Below are 18,111 nucleotides of genomic sequence, written 5' to 3' on the forward strand. Positions count from 1 at the left end.
AAAGCAACAGGATACAGTGATTACAAAAAAGAAAGCGTATGACATTAAACTTAGAACCCTTAAACGCAACAGTGCCGCTGAACATATAAGGCTCAATCAAACAACAAGTCCAAAAGCCTCTTTGGGAGATTATCAATTCAGAAAAACAAAACAAACTATCATGCAGTTCTTTATCGAGATTTTAGAAATAGATGCAAGATAGAAAACAATCCGAACACATCTAAACCTCTACTTCTCACACATTGCAGACACAACACTTGAAAAAATCCCGTAACGAGATTCAAAACAATAACATACTCCCCCTAACTGGACAATGCCTTCACCTTATATCAAGGTGAACAACTAAATCTAACTCCTACTGAATCCAGTGATAGTACTAAGAGTTATTCAGTCACTGAAATTCAAACTCTCTTGTGGTGTTTGATGAATTCCATCGAAAGTAGTAAAACACTGTGTAACACATTTAGCAGCCCCACTTGTAAGCATAATAAATAAATCATTTTAATCTTGGCCAATTTCCATCTGGTTTGGAAACTCTCCAAAATTTACCCTAAACACAAAAAAGGCTCCACAACCAAAGCAGAAAACTATCGCCCAATTTCACTGATCTCCACCTTTTCAAAGATTCATAGAGAAAGATTGCACACTTTCTGAGAATGACTGGTCCACCTTGAAAACTATGACCTCAATAACAAAAAGTCAGCACGGCTTCCTCAGAGGAAAATCTACAATCAGTGCCATCACAAGCCTTACTGCGAATACGTCCATCGACCAACTTGAAGACAATAATTATGTATCAGCAGTCCTATTAGACTACAGTAACGGCTTTTTGATTGCTTGGGGCATGAGCTGATTCTTAAGAAACTGTCCGCACTAAGGGATTCAAGGCAGAGCAAATGACTGGTTGGCTAGCTATCTCGAGGGACGCAAGCATATTGTTGAAGTAAAGAAAACTGCACGAATGGACAAAGCTGTACTTACAGATCCAAAACAGCTCCAGTGGAATAGAGGAGTCCCACAGGGCTCAGTATTGGGTCCATTTTTGTTTGTACGTTTTTACTAATGATTTTTCACATTATATCAACACTGACAATGTAAAACATATTATGTATGCAGATGATACAACCCTTCTTATAAAAAAATGACTCCACACTGGGCATGCATGCAGAACATTGTCACATTAACAAACAAAGCTCTGCAGTACTGCCTGAATAATGACCTGCAATTAACCCAACAAAGACCACCCAAATTTAATTTTAACAGAAGACAAGATCAAGTGCCTAACGTCCAAAACATCACAATAGAAAAACAATCAAAACTATTAGGCATAGTGATTGATGGTGATCTTACCTGGACTGATCATATTAACAGTTTGACCAAAAAGCTTGGATCTGGAATCTACGCAGTAAGAAGAATTAAGTGGATAGGAGGACTGCAAGCGGCAAAGACAACGTACCATGCTGTTTTTTGAATCCTATATAAGGTATGGTATATCAGTATGGGGAGGGAACATCTGCACATAAATCTTAGCAAGATCTTACTCCTCCAAAAAAAGGCAATAAGGACACACTGGCAGATCTGGGACCACTTGAAAGCTGCAGAGAAGCTTTTAAGACTTTAAAACTCATGACTGTCATAGCACTGTACATCTTACTCTGTAGTTGTCCAGACAGTTGAAAAATGGAGTTACCAAGAGCTAAGGATACTCACTCCCACAAACACCCGGAAGAGCAACTGACTACCTCCTTCCTGGACACCATACTACACGGTACAGCAGGAAACCATCCCTACATGGGAAGAAAAATCTTCAACACCCTACCTCTCAACCTGAAAAATCTTGGAGGGAATGAGTCTTGAAGAAAAGCCTTCAAGACTGGCTCATGGAGAGACCCTTTTACACCATGACAGAATTTTTTTGACTCTGTAAACAGTACATTGTAAAGCAAGATACCTGGATTTTAATTCATTGTAAATTTTGACGCCATTACACTTCTTTATGCTGATGTAAATAAAGAACTTTTGACTATTGACTATTATGTTCATATTTTGAGCCTTACAACAGTGTAATGTTCTATTGGGCTGATAAATCTTTCATTTCACAACCATACAAAGGTTGCATAATAATAAGCTTCATATTCAAAAGGAAGTGAATTAATCAAGTAAATCTTATTCAACAATCGTACACTGTTCAATACATGAAGTGAAAAAAATCTAGGCTCGACTGGTTGGCATCAAGCCCTTTGTCCTTGCTCATATTCAGAATGGAATGAGTAAACACTAAATCCAGACAGAAACATCTAGCCGAGTTCAAGAAGTATGGGAAACTTGAAACAATGTTACACAATGCACTTGCTAGGTCTGGCAACAATTGCCATGACTGAGCGTAGGTGAGTGGCAAGTGGGGAGTCAACCATTACAGTGTCACGCCTCTCTGTGTCAATATAAATTGTTATAGTAAACTAATAAAACACACACACACACACACACACAGAGTTATTAAACAGAGTTTATTTTTTGAGTAAAATTAATTTTTTTCCTAATACGAGTTGCGTGTCGCTGCTAGCCGATTTTTTTTGTTTTAGTTAAGTGATGGAGATCCCAATACTGGTTTTACCTATGGGGTTCCTATTTGTCTTGTCTTAAATACAGTTTTTTTAAGTTATATTATCTTTTATTGAGACTGTTTTTGCATCTTAAAATGAACATATTGTAGTTACTTAATGTAAGAACATTTATTTTGATTTATACTATGTAAATGTATGTATGTATTTTATTATGCATGAAGATGTATATGCAAAATGTATATTCTGTGTTTTTGACAAAATAAAGAATTATTATTATTATTAATATTTTTGTAAATTCCAACAATGGTAGATCATATGAAACATAACAAATATGATTTTTAATATTCTCACTATAATATTATTTCACTAACAGGTTTGTTATTGTACTGGTATTTTATTTAAATACTCCATTACATGTACAGTACAGTACAATTATCAAATTAGCATTTACAGATTTTATCTTCACTTTAGTTGAGAAATGTTAGTATGATGAAATTTAATGGGAAAGTTTGATAATAATTTAATAGTGAATGTAGGCATGCATAATTCAGGCAGGCGAGTAACTTTAAAATCTTCACTTACTTTACAAAATCATATTTTTAAAACCCTTTACAATATTGGAATTTAACAACATAATTCTGCATAACCTTTTCAGTGTTTATAATATATACAATATATAACAATAAATATCATAATCATGGGAAAATATAGATTACATTCATCTGAATTTCAGTAGTTTCACTTATCTGACAATGAAATCAATATCACTTATTTATGTTGAGTTCTTATTCTGTATTGAGTATCTATATTCATATTTGAGAAGATTGTTGTTGAATTATATTCTTTGAACCCATTAGAATTTAAATGTTGTGTGTTATTCGAGCTTTCAGTGATCTGGAAAAGGAAAAAACGTCACAAAGGTGGTGAGATTGTTTGTTTGTTGGAGTTAATAGTTTTTTTTTAATTTTTAGTCGTGTTGTTAAGATATAGCCGAACCTCAATAAGACGAATTTCAAGGGCTATGGAAAAAGTTCGTCTCATCAACTTATTCTTAATAAAGAGGTTTGTTTTATCGAGGTTTAATACTGCCGTTATTAATGTTGAGGTTTCTCCTCGCTCTGAGACAACTTCTGTAAAACGAGGATTTTTGTGGCCAATCTCTGTAATATGAGTCATTGTTTTGTAGCTGAAGATATTTTTCAATATAGATCTAGGTTAAAAAAATACAGTAGTATGTATTAAATCACAGGTACATATGGTTTTAGAAACTTATACATAACAGGTCTATGTTTCACCAAAAAAATTGCAATCAAAAATTTATTTGATGTATATTTATTTATTGTTGTATTGAAAACGCCATAAATTTGTTGTTTACCTGCATGAACTCAGTGATACTTTGAGGAATATAATTAAACGAAATTGTTCACTACACTTTCATTTAAACAATTTATCTCCATGATAAAAAACAAGTATATCAATAGCTTCTCTTGCGTCTTCAGTTGATAGTTCAGGTTGATCACTCTCTGCCCGTGCACACTCCTCATCTTCAGCTGCTTCATCTTGTTGAGGATTTGAAGGTTAAACAAAAACCAGTATATCTTCATACATTAGATCTCCACATACTGTTACATCATCATTGAAGTCAACAAATTTGTCCAACTCCATTTCTTACCCCCCAGTACTTCGCTATCTTTTCTCCAGTCCTTGAGAGGGATAGGTGAGGTGCATCAGCTGTGATTTCATGTCAAGACACGCGTTTGAGTCACTGTTAGTTTTAAAAACTATGTACTATAGAGGTCGAGAGTGTAAAATATTCGTCCTATAGAGGTCGCATTCATCTTGTTGAGGTTCTGTGCTAAGATTATTCGTTGTATAGAGTTTAATCAGTTTTAGCCCAAAGCACACAAAAAGTCTGTCTTATGGAGGTTTTTATCCAATTACTACTTTGTATAGGAGGTGTTTTTTTAGCATTGAGTGTTAAGAAAGTTTCAAGGGGATTTTGAAAAAAATTCATCTTATCGAGGTTTGACTATAACTTTTCCAAAGGACAGAGGGAAGAAAATACAAAATTGGATCATTGATTCGACAAGGGATTATAGGCATTTGAAGTAGCAACTAGGGTGATCTTGAGACAGGTCCACAGCAAAAAAAAAATATATATATACATTTTAAAAAATTATGTATATATGAAAGCTGACAGAAAAGTAATGACATGAAGGAAACAGGATTTTTCCGGACATTTGCCATCGTTCAGTGAAACAAGAAAACAGTAACACTACGTTTCGAGATCTGCAATCTGATCTCTTCTTCAGGTAAAGAACTAACCTAATACATAATTACAAACTAAGTTAAAATAAACAAATCTTACTAAAGCGTTGTGGCACGCCTAAGTCAGGAATCACAACCTACATGTTGTTGTCAACTTCACTAACACTAAAGACATGCACTTAATACAAAAACTATACAAAACACTAATCATTAAAAGTAAACTACGGAAACAGGTCACAATGCGTCTTCACTTCTTGTGTTAGTGTCACTGTTGTGTTAGTGTTACTGTTTTCTTGTTTCACTGAACGATGGCAAATGTCCGGAAAAATCCTGTTTCCTTCACAATCCTTCCATCGTCAAAAATAACTTTAAACAAAGGAGTAATGACATGTTTTATTATTTTTCACAAGCCCAATCGGACCAAGTGAAGTAGCCTAGTCAGCGTTGTTAAGATGATTCAGCCTTTCTTTTGCACCCACATTTTGTTTTATTGTTTCTGAATTAGGATCGGTCAAAGACGGCATACAGTGAATGTTCCATCAGATATTGTGTAAAACTGAGTACAAAAATATGCAGTCCTAGACCAAGGCAAATACAAAAATCCACTTTGTGTGTGTCGTGTATCAGAGGTCAGCATAATATGTTCATCAGAAGTGCGGCTGAAATTATATTCTAGATTTACCCTCTTTGGTCTTAAACTCCCGTGTTTTTGACTCAACTTCAGAAAGTACAATGACATTTTTAAATACATTGGACATTTGTTTTCTTCAAGCAATATTTTATTAAAAGCATTTTAATTAAAAACCTCCATTTTATTAAGCCAGAAATCAACAAAAAAACAAGAAATTCCTAAAAGTCATAATATACATATATAGTATTGTAAAAATAGTTTACCTTGTGTTAATTTTTATTCCCTTTGCCATGTCCTAGTTTGGTATCTGTATCTTTACTAGTTTGAGATATTTCTTTGTATAAAAATTACAAAATGACAGCTAGTGGTTAAAACAATACATTTTCTCAAATTATGTTTACAGGACATCATCCCACCGAAGATTGACACCCTGTATGTGTGTGTGTGTGTGTGTGTGTGTGTATATATATATTATATATTATATATATATATATATATATATATATATATATATATATATATATATACATATATATATTGTTTAAGTGACACACCATAATTTTTGTATGAATACTTTTACTACAACATAACTGTACTGAAAACAATCTATGTCTGATAGCAAACTGCATAAAACTAATATCGCAGCTAGCTTAAATGTTAAATCACAAATTTTCCCAGAAGATTAAGTTTATAATTTTTTACCCAATTATTTGTAATAAGTAGAACAAATTAATACACATAACCAAAAAACACTAGGAGGAAGGGTTACAAACCTATGTTAAACCACAACACAGGTCTATTACAACTAGGGTACTGGATTGCTCTTTTGTGTATAGTATTTAACAGTAGTCTTTATGTAGTAGTACATATACAAAGTGTTCATAGTTGCAAACCTGCAGAACCATGATAGAAGTGGGTATCCGAGACAATTCTCGGAAATTAAAATGCACAAACTGTAATAATGGTTGAAAACAAAACCTTTTCAGCCACCAGATTTGGATTATTTGTGGTTGTATCCTCCTCCTCGACTGAGATAGACTCTGGGCCAGTCACAGAACCCCCGAAGTAAAAATTGAAATTCTCAGCTAATTGGGTTAATGAAACACATGAGAATCTGTCAACATCAACAATGAATTTATTTACAAAATTACAAATTTGTAAGAATTACAATAAAGAAAAGCAGTCTTTCTAACAACAAAATTTAGTTTTTACACAGGAACATAAAATGTATGTACAATCAAAATGATCCATTTTCATCTTGTAAAAAATAAAATAAAAAACTTTAATATGATGTAGGTGCACAATTATCTTCTACATTAATTGCTTCACAATACAAATTTAATTTAGCACAATTGCCTATCCACACATTTGATCAAAGAACAATTAATTGTCTAATCTACTATACAGGTATGAATCACACTCTGGCAAAAATATACAACATTACAGAGTAAAAATAAAAAAGAACTGAGAAACTTAACTAAACTTATTAATGTTATTCATGTCTTTATTGGAAGTAGAAATGAAAGTAACATAACCAGAAATGTAGTACTGGGATATCCCATAAACAGTTCATCAGTTATATTTGAGGACTCTTGGATAACATGAACTAGATATTCACACTAATGCTACATCAAAATTCTACTGTTGTAGGTCCTATTTAACAAACTCGAGAAATTCCAGTAAAAACACTTCACATACCCTAGACCCAATACACATTTTGCTATTGAGCTACAGTGCAACATGGCTGTGAAATTACATTGCAAAGGTTTTAAAAATCCTATCCTATTTTCCTCCAGAAAAACAGGCACATTCTAGTATTAAGAAATCCTTGATTTTATTGCACATTTTTTTTAAAGTTGGTGGTATCGTGATTTGCCCAAGTAGTACTGCAAAAATGTTAATTGATTTTTTGAGATATGCTAAAAAACCAGAAAATCAGTTTTGTATAAATGAGTGTACATTGTTATAATCTACGAGGAAACATTCTTGAAAAAGTCTATTTAAATTTAAAGATTGCTCTGTTGCATGATACTAGACATGTACATGAAATTCATTTAAACATTTGGGCTTAGAAAAAAACACTAATTACTAATAAATAAATATATGACATTGTGTTCAACAGTCTAAAAATTATAATTGAAAAGTTTTGCTTGTGCTTCATTTGATGCCTACAAAAATATTTGTTGGATTTTTAGGCAGATACTAGCAGTTATCTGCGGCTTTGTAAGCAATTTTGATACAAAATCTTATATAAAGTAATTTAAAATCAACCAAAGAAATTCTCAAGAAAGTTTGTATACCGTGTTTAGTAATTTGTAAATTTGAAATATAACATACAATTTAGAAATAGAAATTTTGTGTCTGCTTAGCTTGAAATTTGACAGTGTTAAAAGACAGTAACCAGACAAAAAACGTAACCGGTGGTAATGAATTTATATTTTATTTACCATTGAAAATCACATTAATTATTAAGGCTGAAAGGGATACTAAACTGAAAAAGTCACCAATAATAAGTTTTATAATGTATTAATATAATAGCCTATTTTATTTTCTAATTTTATCGAATAGTTAACTAGCCTATTATTTATGTTAATAACATTTTTCTTTTATAATCTACGTTTCTTACTGCATTTATGTGTTGTAATGTATTATATTGAGAGGAGCATTGAAGATAGATGTCAAATTTAGGGGCCTGTAGTTTAAGTTTGCACCAGACTCTGCGTAAGCGAAGGTGGGCCCTTTCACTATAATATAGTGCGATACAAAGCGATTTTGTGATTTCACTTTGCATGAATGATTGTACAATATCTGTGTAACTGTGAGCCAATAATAATATTTTAAAATGTTCTGCTTCATGCTAGTATATAGGCTTTTCAAGTAGCAATTGGGGTTATCTAGAGCCAACGCTACAGAAGCAAACAAAATATAGGATATAAATCTTTAAATTATGTTTATATGAAAGCTGACTGAAGGTAATATATATATTTGATTTACTAAAAATAAAATGAGACTAAGTATGACAGTGTCAACGTTTAGTGACAGATAAATACATATATTAGAAAAAAAATATATTCGACTTTTAGAAATAGACCTTATAGGCTGCAGTATAATATATGGTCACCATGACAATTGAATCATTGTTAATTTTTATTTCTTAACTCCTATAATACACTAAATAATCGAATAAGTATTTTAAATTATTTTAGTATGGTTCAGCTGTTTCATACTTCGGCCATTACTCAAATACCTCACAAATGATTTTACTTCCTTTGATTTATTAGGAGGTTAGCCCATTTCCCATGGTCCAATTTGTTTTTTAAATTTTGTAGGTGTTCTTAAGGCTAATAGAAAATATATGATGTACATTTTACACCTGACTCCTCCGTAGGAGGGATTCTATAACCTCACTTTTATAAAAGTCGTCCGATTTCAACCAAATATTTTCTTAACCCTTTAAGGAGTGCGTGTAAACTCTACATAATGAATAAGGACGTCATATGACATTTAGCCTCTGTATTTTTGTATTATCGTAAATGCATTGCTATTACTGATTGCCTTTAAGTATATTTGTCTGTAAAGTGGTTCCATCTATCAGCAATATACTTAACTTCCATGTTTGTGCTCAGATTCACTTGTAATCTGATTTTACCACCAGATCGCAGTAGAAACCTGGTAGAAGTTACTGACTCTAGGTTGCGTCGCGCGTGCATCGCTTTTCTGTCAGAATATGCCGCCACATTATACTAGCTATCCCTTGTATACTGCATACTGTGGCCATATTTATCTTGTGATAGTGACATATTTGTTGACCAACCATTTAGTTTGTTACTGATTTGGAAAAAGTACTGAAATATTAACCTATAGAACACGCAGTCCTTTTTTATTAAGCTTTAAAATGTAAATAAACATTTTTAAGAGATTTTAAAGATTTTAGTTTTTTACTCCTTTTGGTAATTTTTTCGATTTCATCTATTACTCATTTGAGCCTATCAAAAGAAGATGTCATATGACGTACATACTCCTTAAAGGGTTAAACGTAGGTTTAATATTTTAGAAAAAGGTAGTGATAACGTATGCAAATAAGTGTACCTAGAATGTTTTATTTAATTGATAGTTTAGGTCATTCTAATGAATAATTTGATTCATTGACTTGATTGTCGTGGTGGTTGCTTATTATACTGCAGCTACCTCAGTACTCATAATTAATTTGGAGCCGACTATCGGCTGTTGCTTTTAAAGGTTAAAAGACTGTAATTAAAATAAGTACAAATACAAAACCAATAATCATCATTTATAAATGATGGGAGTGAGATCATTTAATAGCAAGGTCGACATATTTAAATTACAAAAGTGCATTAATCATACTTAGATTTTATTTCATTTGGTCTATTCCACGTCCACTGTCTAATATTAAAATACACTAAAAACGCCACAAAATGCAAACAAGAATAAACTGATATGATCAATGGAAATAAGTCAGGATATTTTTTAGGAGGACTTAGAAAATTAATACAAATTGATAAGGCTAAACACCCTACCAATGACATATAAAATAAATACTTATAAATGCTTTGTTTCATAAATTTAAGCATACTGCCTTTACTTGTTATGCTGTTTTCACTTATTTTATTTGTCTTATTAAAAGACGAAGATGTAAAAGTAAGAATAAATAAAAGACTTAAAGCACTATATGGCAATAAGATTTTGTCCTTGATGAATAATGGAACCATGCTAAATACTGAAATGCATAAAAACCAGATAGAAATTAGTGGATCGTATGGCAGAACAAGTAAGGCAGGGGTGGCTGCTAGCAGAATAGATTTTTCATGTACTTGATACGAAAACAAGAAGAAAGACAATGCAGAGTTTACAAGACTATACTTAAATTTTACAAGTGAATTATACATTAGCACATCATAACAGGAAGGAAGCACTGCTAAACATGTACATATCAGGCAAATCTTGACCATGGTTTGATTGGAAAACATTAATTTCAATTTACAAATCACATTAATTGCACACCAGACATTGGCTACTTTGTCTTCGTACACACCTCGTGAAATTGGGAATAATCGTACAATCAACTGGAACAACTGTTCCGTATTTCTAAGAAATGGAAAACATATAAGTGCAAAAGTCACAACAACAACAATACCAATGCTAATTAACTTTAACACTGCTTTCAGAATGCCTTTTTGTTTAAAGACAGACCAGCATTGTCCCAGGAGATAGAAAAAGATAGGTAAAGCGTGATACAGTTCCATTTGCTTATAACACAATGCACAACAAAATAAAACTGATGCAATTAAATGTCTTTCTTGCACGATGGCACACACAGCAAAAATAAAGAGCCCTAGAGAAACACAATTGTACTGAAAGTGACCATGATCTATTAAAATAATTCCTGGATATATAAGAGCTAAGAGACAACTGAGTTTAGTAGCTTCATTTGTACTTACAGAATATTCCTTCGCTTTATGTATACTAACACTATTTTTCTGACGATAAAATACAAAAATAGCTGGAATGAAAGTAATTATATCAGCGATTAGTACAGTAAACCTCATGAAGATCTTATGATTTTCTGACTCATATCCTCTTGATTTATGTAGTTCGACATAGCTTGCATTTATTGATGCTGCAACTTTACCACATAACCAACTATGATAGGCTGTCAGTGGAGGGTAGTCCAGTCCCCAGTACATAAGGTCGTTATTAGTGGAGTTAAAGTACCATTCTTCGATTGGCAAATTGTGAGTAATCTCCATCCAGTGTCTTTGTGCTTCATAATCACCAAACATTGGTGGTTTATTTTGTCCAGAATAGGAATGAAGAGTTACACATAACCTAATAAGCACTCCTAATAATATGAGAAGCATAATAGTTTGGTTAAAATAAAAACTAACCTAGACAAAAACTGTAATTAAAATATTGAAAATAATAAATATTTTAAAGATGTTCTCTGATTCCAGGGTAAAATAATAATACTAAAGTTACACACCATTCAAACTTAAGGTTAATTCTCCAACAACTATGAAGTTCAGATTCAAGCAGATTGGTAGTAGTGGTGGGAATAACTGAATGAAAATAACTGGTTAGTTCGGTTATTTTATTTTAACCGATTAGTCGGTTATTTTTGCTGCATCCAGTTAAATTAGTCTATAGACTAATTTTTCTACCGACTAATTTTTTCTATAAGTTAACTGATTGTGCAGACTTAGTCTGTACTTGAATTAGTCGGTGATTCTGATCGGTTATTTTAAATTAGTCTTTAGATAAGTTTTTTCTACCGACTAATTTTTCTATAAGTTAACTGGTTGTGAAGACTTAGTCTATATTTGAATTAATCGTTGATTCTGATCGGTTATTTTAAATTAGTCTTTAGATAAGTTTTTTCTACCGACTAATTTTTTCTATAAGTTAACTGGTTGTGAAGACTTAGTCTATATTTGAATTAATCGTTGATTCTGATCGGTTATTTTAAATTAGTCTTTAGATAAGTTTTTCTACCGACTAATTTTTTCTATAAGTTAACTGGTTGTGAAGACTTAGTCTATATTTGAATTAATCGTTGATTTTGATCGGTTATTTTTAAATTAGTCTTTAGATTAGTTTTTCTACCGACTAATTTTTCTATTAAGTTAACTGGTTGTAAAGACTTAGTCTATACTTGAATTAATCGTTGATTCTGATCGGTTATTTTAAATTAGTCTTTAGATAAGTTTTTTCTACCGACTAATTTTTCTATAAGTTAACTGGTTGTGAAGACTTAGTCTATATTTGAATTAATCGTTGATTCTGATCGGTTATTTTAAATTAGTCTTTAGATTAGTTTTTCTACCGAAATAATTTTCTGTAAGTTAACTGGTTGTGCAGACAGTCTATACTTGAATTGCTCGTTTATTATAATAAGTTATTTTTATTAGGCTACTGAAATATCGTTCTTTAGCGATTAACTTTCGGTTAACTTTGGTGATTCGTAATTAAAATAAATTATAATTTTGCAATTTGAACGGTAATTATCTTGTAGTGTTATAGATGATATATGATAATATAACATTTTAAAATGTTATGACTATAAACGTATGCACAGAAAAAAGTAATAATACAATTACAGAATTTCGTTTTTCAATTACGGTTCTGCCAGTGCGGGTTTTGCTTGGAATTTTTTGATTGTATATTCAGGTCCGAACTCAGACCGGGTTTTCGTACAATTTCTTCCGGAGCCAGTCACATGTCTATATGAAGGGACTGTGTCTGGTGGGGGGACACGACGGGGCCCGACCGAATATTCTTTACCAGGGCTCGCCAAAGCTAAGTACGGCCGTGAGTAAATTGGCCGCGCCGCGCCGCTTACCTGTCTCAACAGGAATGGTTCATTCCCCCACCCCCCACCCCATCCCTTTGACTCTCCATACCTATCAAAGAATATAAATAATCAGTTCAGTTCGCACCTACTTATCTCCAATAGAAGATCTTCTTTTATCAAACTTTGATGTTTGATTTTTTATAAGACATAAATAAAATAATTGTGTAGGGTATTCTGGTTAAGGTGTTTCGTGAATAATAGTGTTTTGTTTAAATACAAAAATGAAATGCGTTATATTGAGAGTAAGTTAAGCAGAGCATTAGGCTAATTGTTTAGGTGTAATTGTTATCTGTAAATAAACTCTGAAATTGTGTACTAAAATGTGGATTGAATTTAAAAGGTAATCGGTTATTCATTCGACTAAAATAACCGATTAACGAGAAAAATAACTGACTGGTTAGTCGGTTATAAAATCCATTCGGTTATCCCATCACTAATGGTAGAGTAGGCCTCACGAGCTCCTCCCTTTTGTTTTTCAATGGGGTGATCGTGACAGGCAGAGAGAAAGAGTGGGGGCAGAGGCCGAGCAGTACCGATAAATCCCGAACATTCCTGACAAACCCTGTACATTGCGGCTGATAGCGACCTCAGTTCGGAACGGTTTCTGATTTCTATTATCTTACCAAATTAATGAGTCGTTTTTATATCCGAATTAATGAGTCGTTTTATATCCGAATTAATGAGTCGTTTTTTATATCCGAACATATCTGCAAAACATAGAAATTATATCGAATTAATTATATTAATATTGAACTTTCTTTATAACTTTAAAGATACTTTACAAAATGTGAGATGGTGCACAACGAATAAAATGTCATAATCTAGAATAGAATAGAAAAATTATTTATTTTCTTGAAAATATGTACAATAGTAAAATTATATAAACATCATTTATACCTTAAGCACAAACACAAACATTGCTCCTTAGTTATAGACACAATTGACATGAGAATAAAAATAAAGCAATGTTACTTTTTATTAAAGAAATATGAACATGTCTTTTTTTTATTTTAATACAGCTAGGGTACATCAATAAACAAAATTCAAGAAAACAAAATAGGACCTCAAAAGGCAAGGAACTGCCTGTGTAGAGGCTCCAACTTTCTTAGAAAAACAAAAGAAAACAACACTCAAGCAAATGAAATTAACAAATAAATTCAAATACGATAAATCTACCCATTATAAACTAAGCTTTAATAAAACACTTAAATTTGAATTAAAAACACATTATATAATTTTCAAAGTCCTAAAGCTAATTCAGTATACATAAAATGCCATAAATATAAATTATAACCATATCCAGTTATCTTTTTGTGATATTGGAATATATTTCAAATTAATAGGACAAAATCAACATATTATAATGTGGAGTCCTTAATTGGTAGTAAATAAATTAATAATTACTTAACCAAAAACATAATTATAGAAATATGACAAAATCAATGACAACTACCTGACTTAAAATACCTAACATAGCACGTGAGAAATAAGCTAGACTTGAAATTGTGCATGCAACTTCGACCAAGCCTGATAAGTGTCATTTTGTGTCGTCTGGCGTACGCGATTATAATGCTGATCTGATCTATAGTACAATGGAAATTATCGAATAATTTCTAACTAATAGTAATGTAACCTACAAATTATATTTATTTGATTAAGGCAGTTGGAAAATGCAATGAACCAAATATAATGTTACGAAACAATTTTATTGGTTTACATTTTAATACGAAAGATGCAATTAAAAAACTCAACATAATTGTTGATTTTGTGTTTGATAGTAGATAAATTCTTTAACTACTAATGCTAAGTAGGGCTCTTTTTAATCCTCCTGGATGTTTAAATCCACCCTCGAATGTTTTATAGCTACGCCACTGAATGTAACGAAGTTACTTTGTTACATTAGACTTCCTTACGTCTTTTTTGGTATTTCGATACTCCGTTGTATTGGTTTATTTGTATGTAGACAAGAGTAATTGCCTGCCATTAATTACGTTGTAAAATCACGGTTTCAATGAAATAAATTTAATTGCGCTGCATCCTGCAGCATCCAGCTTTGAAAATGTAATATATATATTACATTTATACATATACATACATATACATATTACACCACCAGGCTCTATTAAATTCAGAGGAGTACAGAGCGAGAACGCGCGGACTGCTTATTCCACTATTCTAATACGCGGGCTATCTCTAGTTGGCAGGAGGGGCCCCTCCATTCCCCACTTTTTCTCTCCGCCTGTCACGATCACCCCATTGAAAACAAACGGGAGGAGCTCGTAGTAGGCCTCGGCTCGGCTCAGGGTCGTGGCGTTTGTTGTCAATTTTTATTTACACAAGAGCACATTTTAGTTTTGTGCCATGATGCCTCACTGTTCTAAACCATGAGGTTTTTTTTCTTTAAATTATTTTATTTTTTATTTATGTACTATCAATTCCTAAACGCTAGGAATAATTCTAATGCGCAAACCTGATACACTTAATAATAATGGTTAGATACAACTCAGTGGTTAAAATCTTAAAAAAATAATAAAAAATCAAACACATCTAAAATTTGACTGATTATTATAAGCGGCAACATGAATTAGTTCAGGGAAAACTGCCTTCTATGGAGTGAGAGGCTTATGCAGCTTAGGCAGTGACGAACCAGATGCTAGTATCGGGGAAAAGCTTCTTAGCCTAATTAAGGGCACGAAGATAGGCTTACCCCTCTAACATCAAAGGGGCACACAATAAGCTCAGGTTGACGTGTGAGGATCTATGAATCCACCCCAATATCCCAAAGGAAAGAAAAAAAAAAAAAAAACTTTTAAACGCTACGCTAACTATCGAATGTACTTAGGGTAGCCCTAACGTCAAACCTCAGAACGAACTAAAAATAATCTCTCGCACCTCGCCCGTAGGCCGTATGAATAATTTATCTCCTGAAAACTTGTTCAACAGTTTAGGCCTATTACGTATAATCTCTAAACGTTTAACCTATTAAAAGGAAGGAAGTTACATTCAAAATTATCTTAGTATATTTTTAGTATTGAAAGCTATGTTATACTTAAGTAATAAATTAGTTATAATTATATCTTGCTTATTCATAGGTGCTATGTTTAGATTAAAGATAGTACCCTCAATCCATTTGATAAATGTTTTCGTATGTTAGATTATGGAATGCTTTGTCTTGCCGGAGAATTATGCTCCTATTCTTCGATTCTTGACGTTTCTCTCATGACTGGCTTCACATTGTTCAAAAGCATGTCTGAGTAATACTGGCTATCAGCCAAACTGAAAGACCGAATTGCCTAATGTTTGAGAGCAGATTAATCCATATACTAAAGTTACAAATTAGAGACATATGCTAAGGGAAACCTCAGACTAATTCAGAATATCTGCATAACCATATAGAAGAAGCACATAAAAGTTGTAACAACTGATCAACAGCGAATGACGTTTTTGTTCTGTTTTAAAATGTACTCATATAATCCAAAACTTAATTTATTATATAATTGTAGTACGAAGAAATTGGTTACAAAGGAGCTCATATTATATAGATTTATATACTGTAATTTTGAATAGAATGTAAAACTAGAGATATAGAACTTGTAATTAACCCCTTCTTGGTTTTGACGTAATATTACGTGCATAGCGATTACGTAAAAGTGTGCTGCTGATGTAATATTACGCAAAAAGCGCTGATACGACAACCGCGTGTCGCACAAGTAGTTGTGGTGTTTTCTACTAGATGTCAGGACTTCTTTGGTCCTCAGTCATGAGTGTTTGCACGTTGATGAATTCGCTAGTCACACAGTGCAGACAGTTACCACTTGTTGTATGTCAACCGTCCTGAAGTATTTTATGGTTTTGTTTTTAGCGTTTTTTGTACCATAAAATTATTGGACGCACAAAGGGGACGATTAGCTTCGTGTCCGTGGTTACACGGACACAAACAGTGAACAATATAGATAATAAAAATTTTAAAACACTAAAAATAAATTTAGTATAAAGAAGTATATAAAACTCCACAAATCTATTTCGGTAAAAAAAGCAAAAACACAAATTCAGCAAAACAACAACATAACGCATAAAACCCCATCAAGCGATTTTTGCACCAGTCTGAATGATAAATTAACACATTCACTGTGGAAAAATATTGATACCACCAGGGGCGAGCTAGGGTTTTTTCTTAACATACCTTATCTTGATATATTTCCAGGAACAAAATATTTCTGACATCACGTCCCTCAGAAATGTCACGTGATCGGTTGCGTCTCCGATCGGAGACGCCCGCACAAGGCAATACTATTGTTTACATTTAGATTGTAAACATCACCCCCTTCCTTACTTGGCCCCGCCAATGCAATTCACAGTATTGTGTAACACTATTAAAGTACCGCATTGCAATTTCTGAAAATGAAGCTGACTCAAATATAACAATATTAGGTTACTAACAACTCGCTACGAAAAGGTCAATGTTCTTACTGGAGACAAATTAAATTTGAAGTTACTCTAGAAGTGACTTCAGAAAGCCATTTTCACTTTAGTGTTTTCAGTGATCATTGGAAAGCCCCAGTATCATCTTCCAACGATGCCTCATATCTCCTGGACCCATTTGTTCTACACAAGGTCGACTTTGTTGTTCAAAAGAAAATGTTTTTACTTATAAAAGAACAAGTGATGTCAGAATAAACACTTTACTCAAAAAGCCTCTTTATAATAGTTTTATTTTGTTAAACCTTTTTTTATTTCATAGCTTTGTTTTTTAATAAAATATTAATAAGCAAATTAAACAAGATTTGTTGTGTGCTTAAGTGAACGTTTTAATTTTGTTAGTTAAATATTTATTTCCAGCAATTAAAAGTAATTTATCTGATATAGAGGAAAATTTGAACCATAGGTATTTGAATTCAAAACAAGTTCAAGTGCTCAATTTTCAGCACTGGGTTTACAAGTTTCCATGTATTTATCTCCTTCTTTTCGAGGTCCATGAGTTGCATTAATTTTTTATTTACTTTTTATCTTTTATTTGAGACGCTGGCCTGCTAAATGTACAGTGACATCATACGATTGAATCTGAGCTTATATTAGTCTAGGCTGTTTTAACTGCATTTATATTTCATAATTTATTTAAGAGATCACTATCTGCTTGCTCTTCCTTAATCTGAAGCCAACAGGGTTTTTGGAGCTTTTTCATATTGTTTATACTTTGAGTCACTGGGTCTACATGTTGGCATCAGGGTTACTTAATTTTGAGCTCATGGGGGTTCAGGTCGAGTTTACATGTATATTTT

The 18,111-nt window shown here is 32.5% G+C and overlaps 1 protein-coding gene across 1 annotated transcript; it reads right to left on the reverse strand.

The window, feature by feature from the left end:
- Window positions 1-6,576: 6,576 nt before the first annotated feature.
- Window positions 6,577-11,523, reverse strand: LOC124360871 (dolichyl pyrophosphate Man9GlcNAc2 alpha-1,3-glucosyltransferase). Its single transcript, XM_046814842.1, has one exon. The coding sequence runs from the start codon at window positions 11,340-11,342 to the stop codon at window positions 9,819-9,821; it is 1,524 nt and encodes a 507-aa protein (XP_046670798.1). The 5' UTR covers window positions 11,343-11,523; the 3' UTR covers window positions 6,577-9,818.
- Between the last annotated feature and the right edge of the window lie 6,588 nt (window positions 11,524-18,111).

The sequence above is a fragment of the Homalodisca vitripennis genome, chromosome 4, assembly GCF_021130785.1.
Source record: "Homalodisca vitripennis isolate AUS2020 chromosome 4, UT_GWSS_2.1, whole genome shotgun sequence".
NCBI classification, from domain to species: domain Eukaryota; kingdom Metazoa; phylum Arthropoda; class Insecta; order Hemiptera; family Cicadellidae; genus Homalodisca; species Homalodisca vitripennis.

Excerpts from the sequence above, each read along its gene's own strand:
- LOC124360871 (XM_046814842.1), bottom strand. The coding sequence starts at position 11,342 with ATGCTTCTCATATTATTAGGAGTGCTTATTAGGTTATGTGTAACTCTT.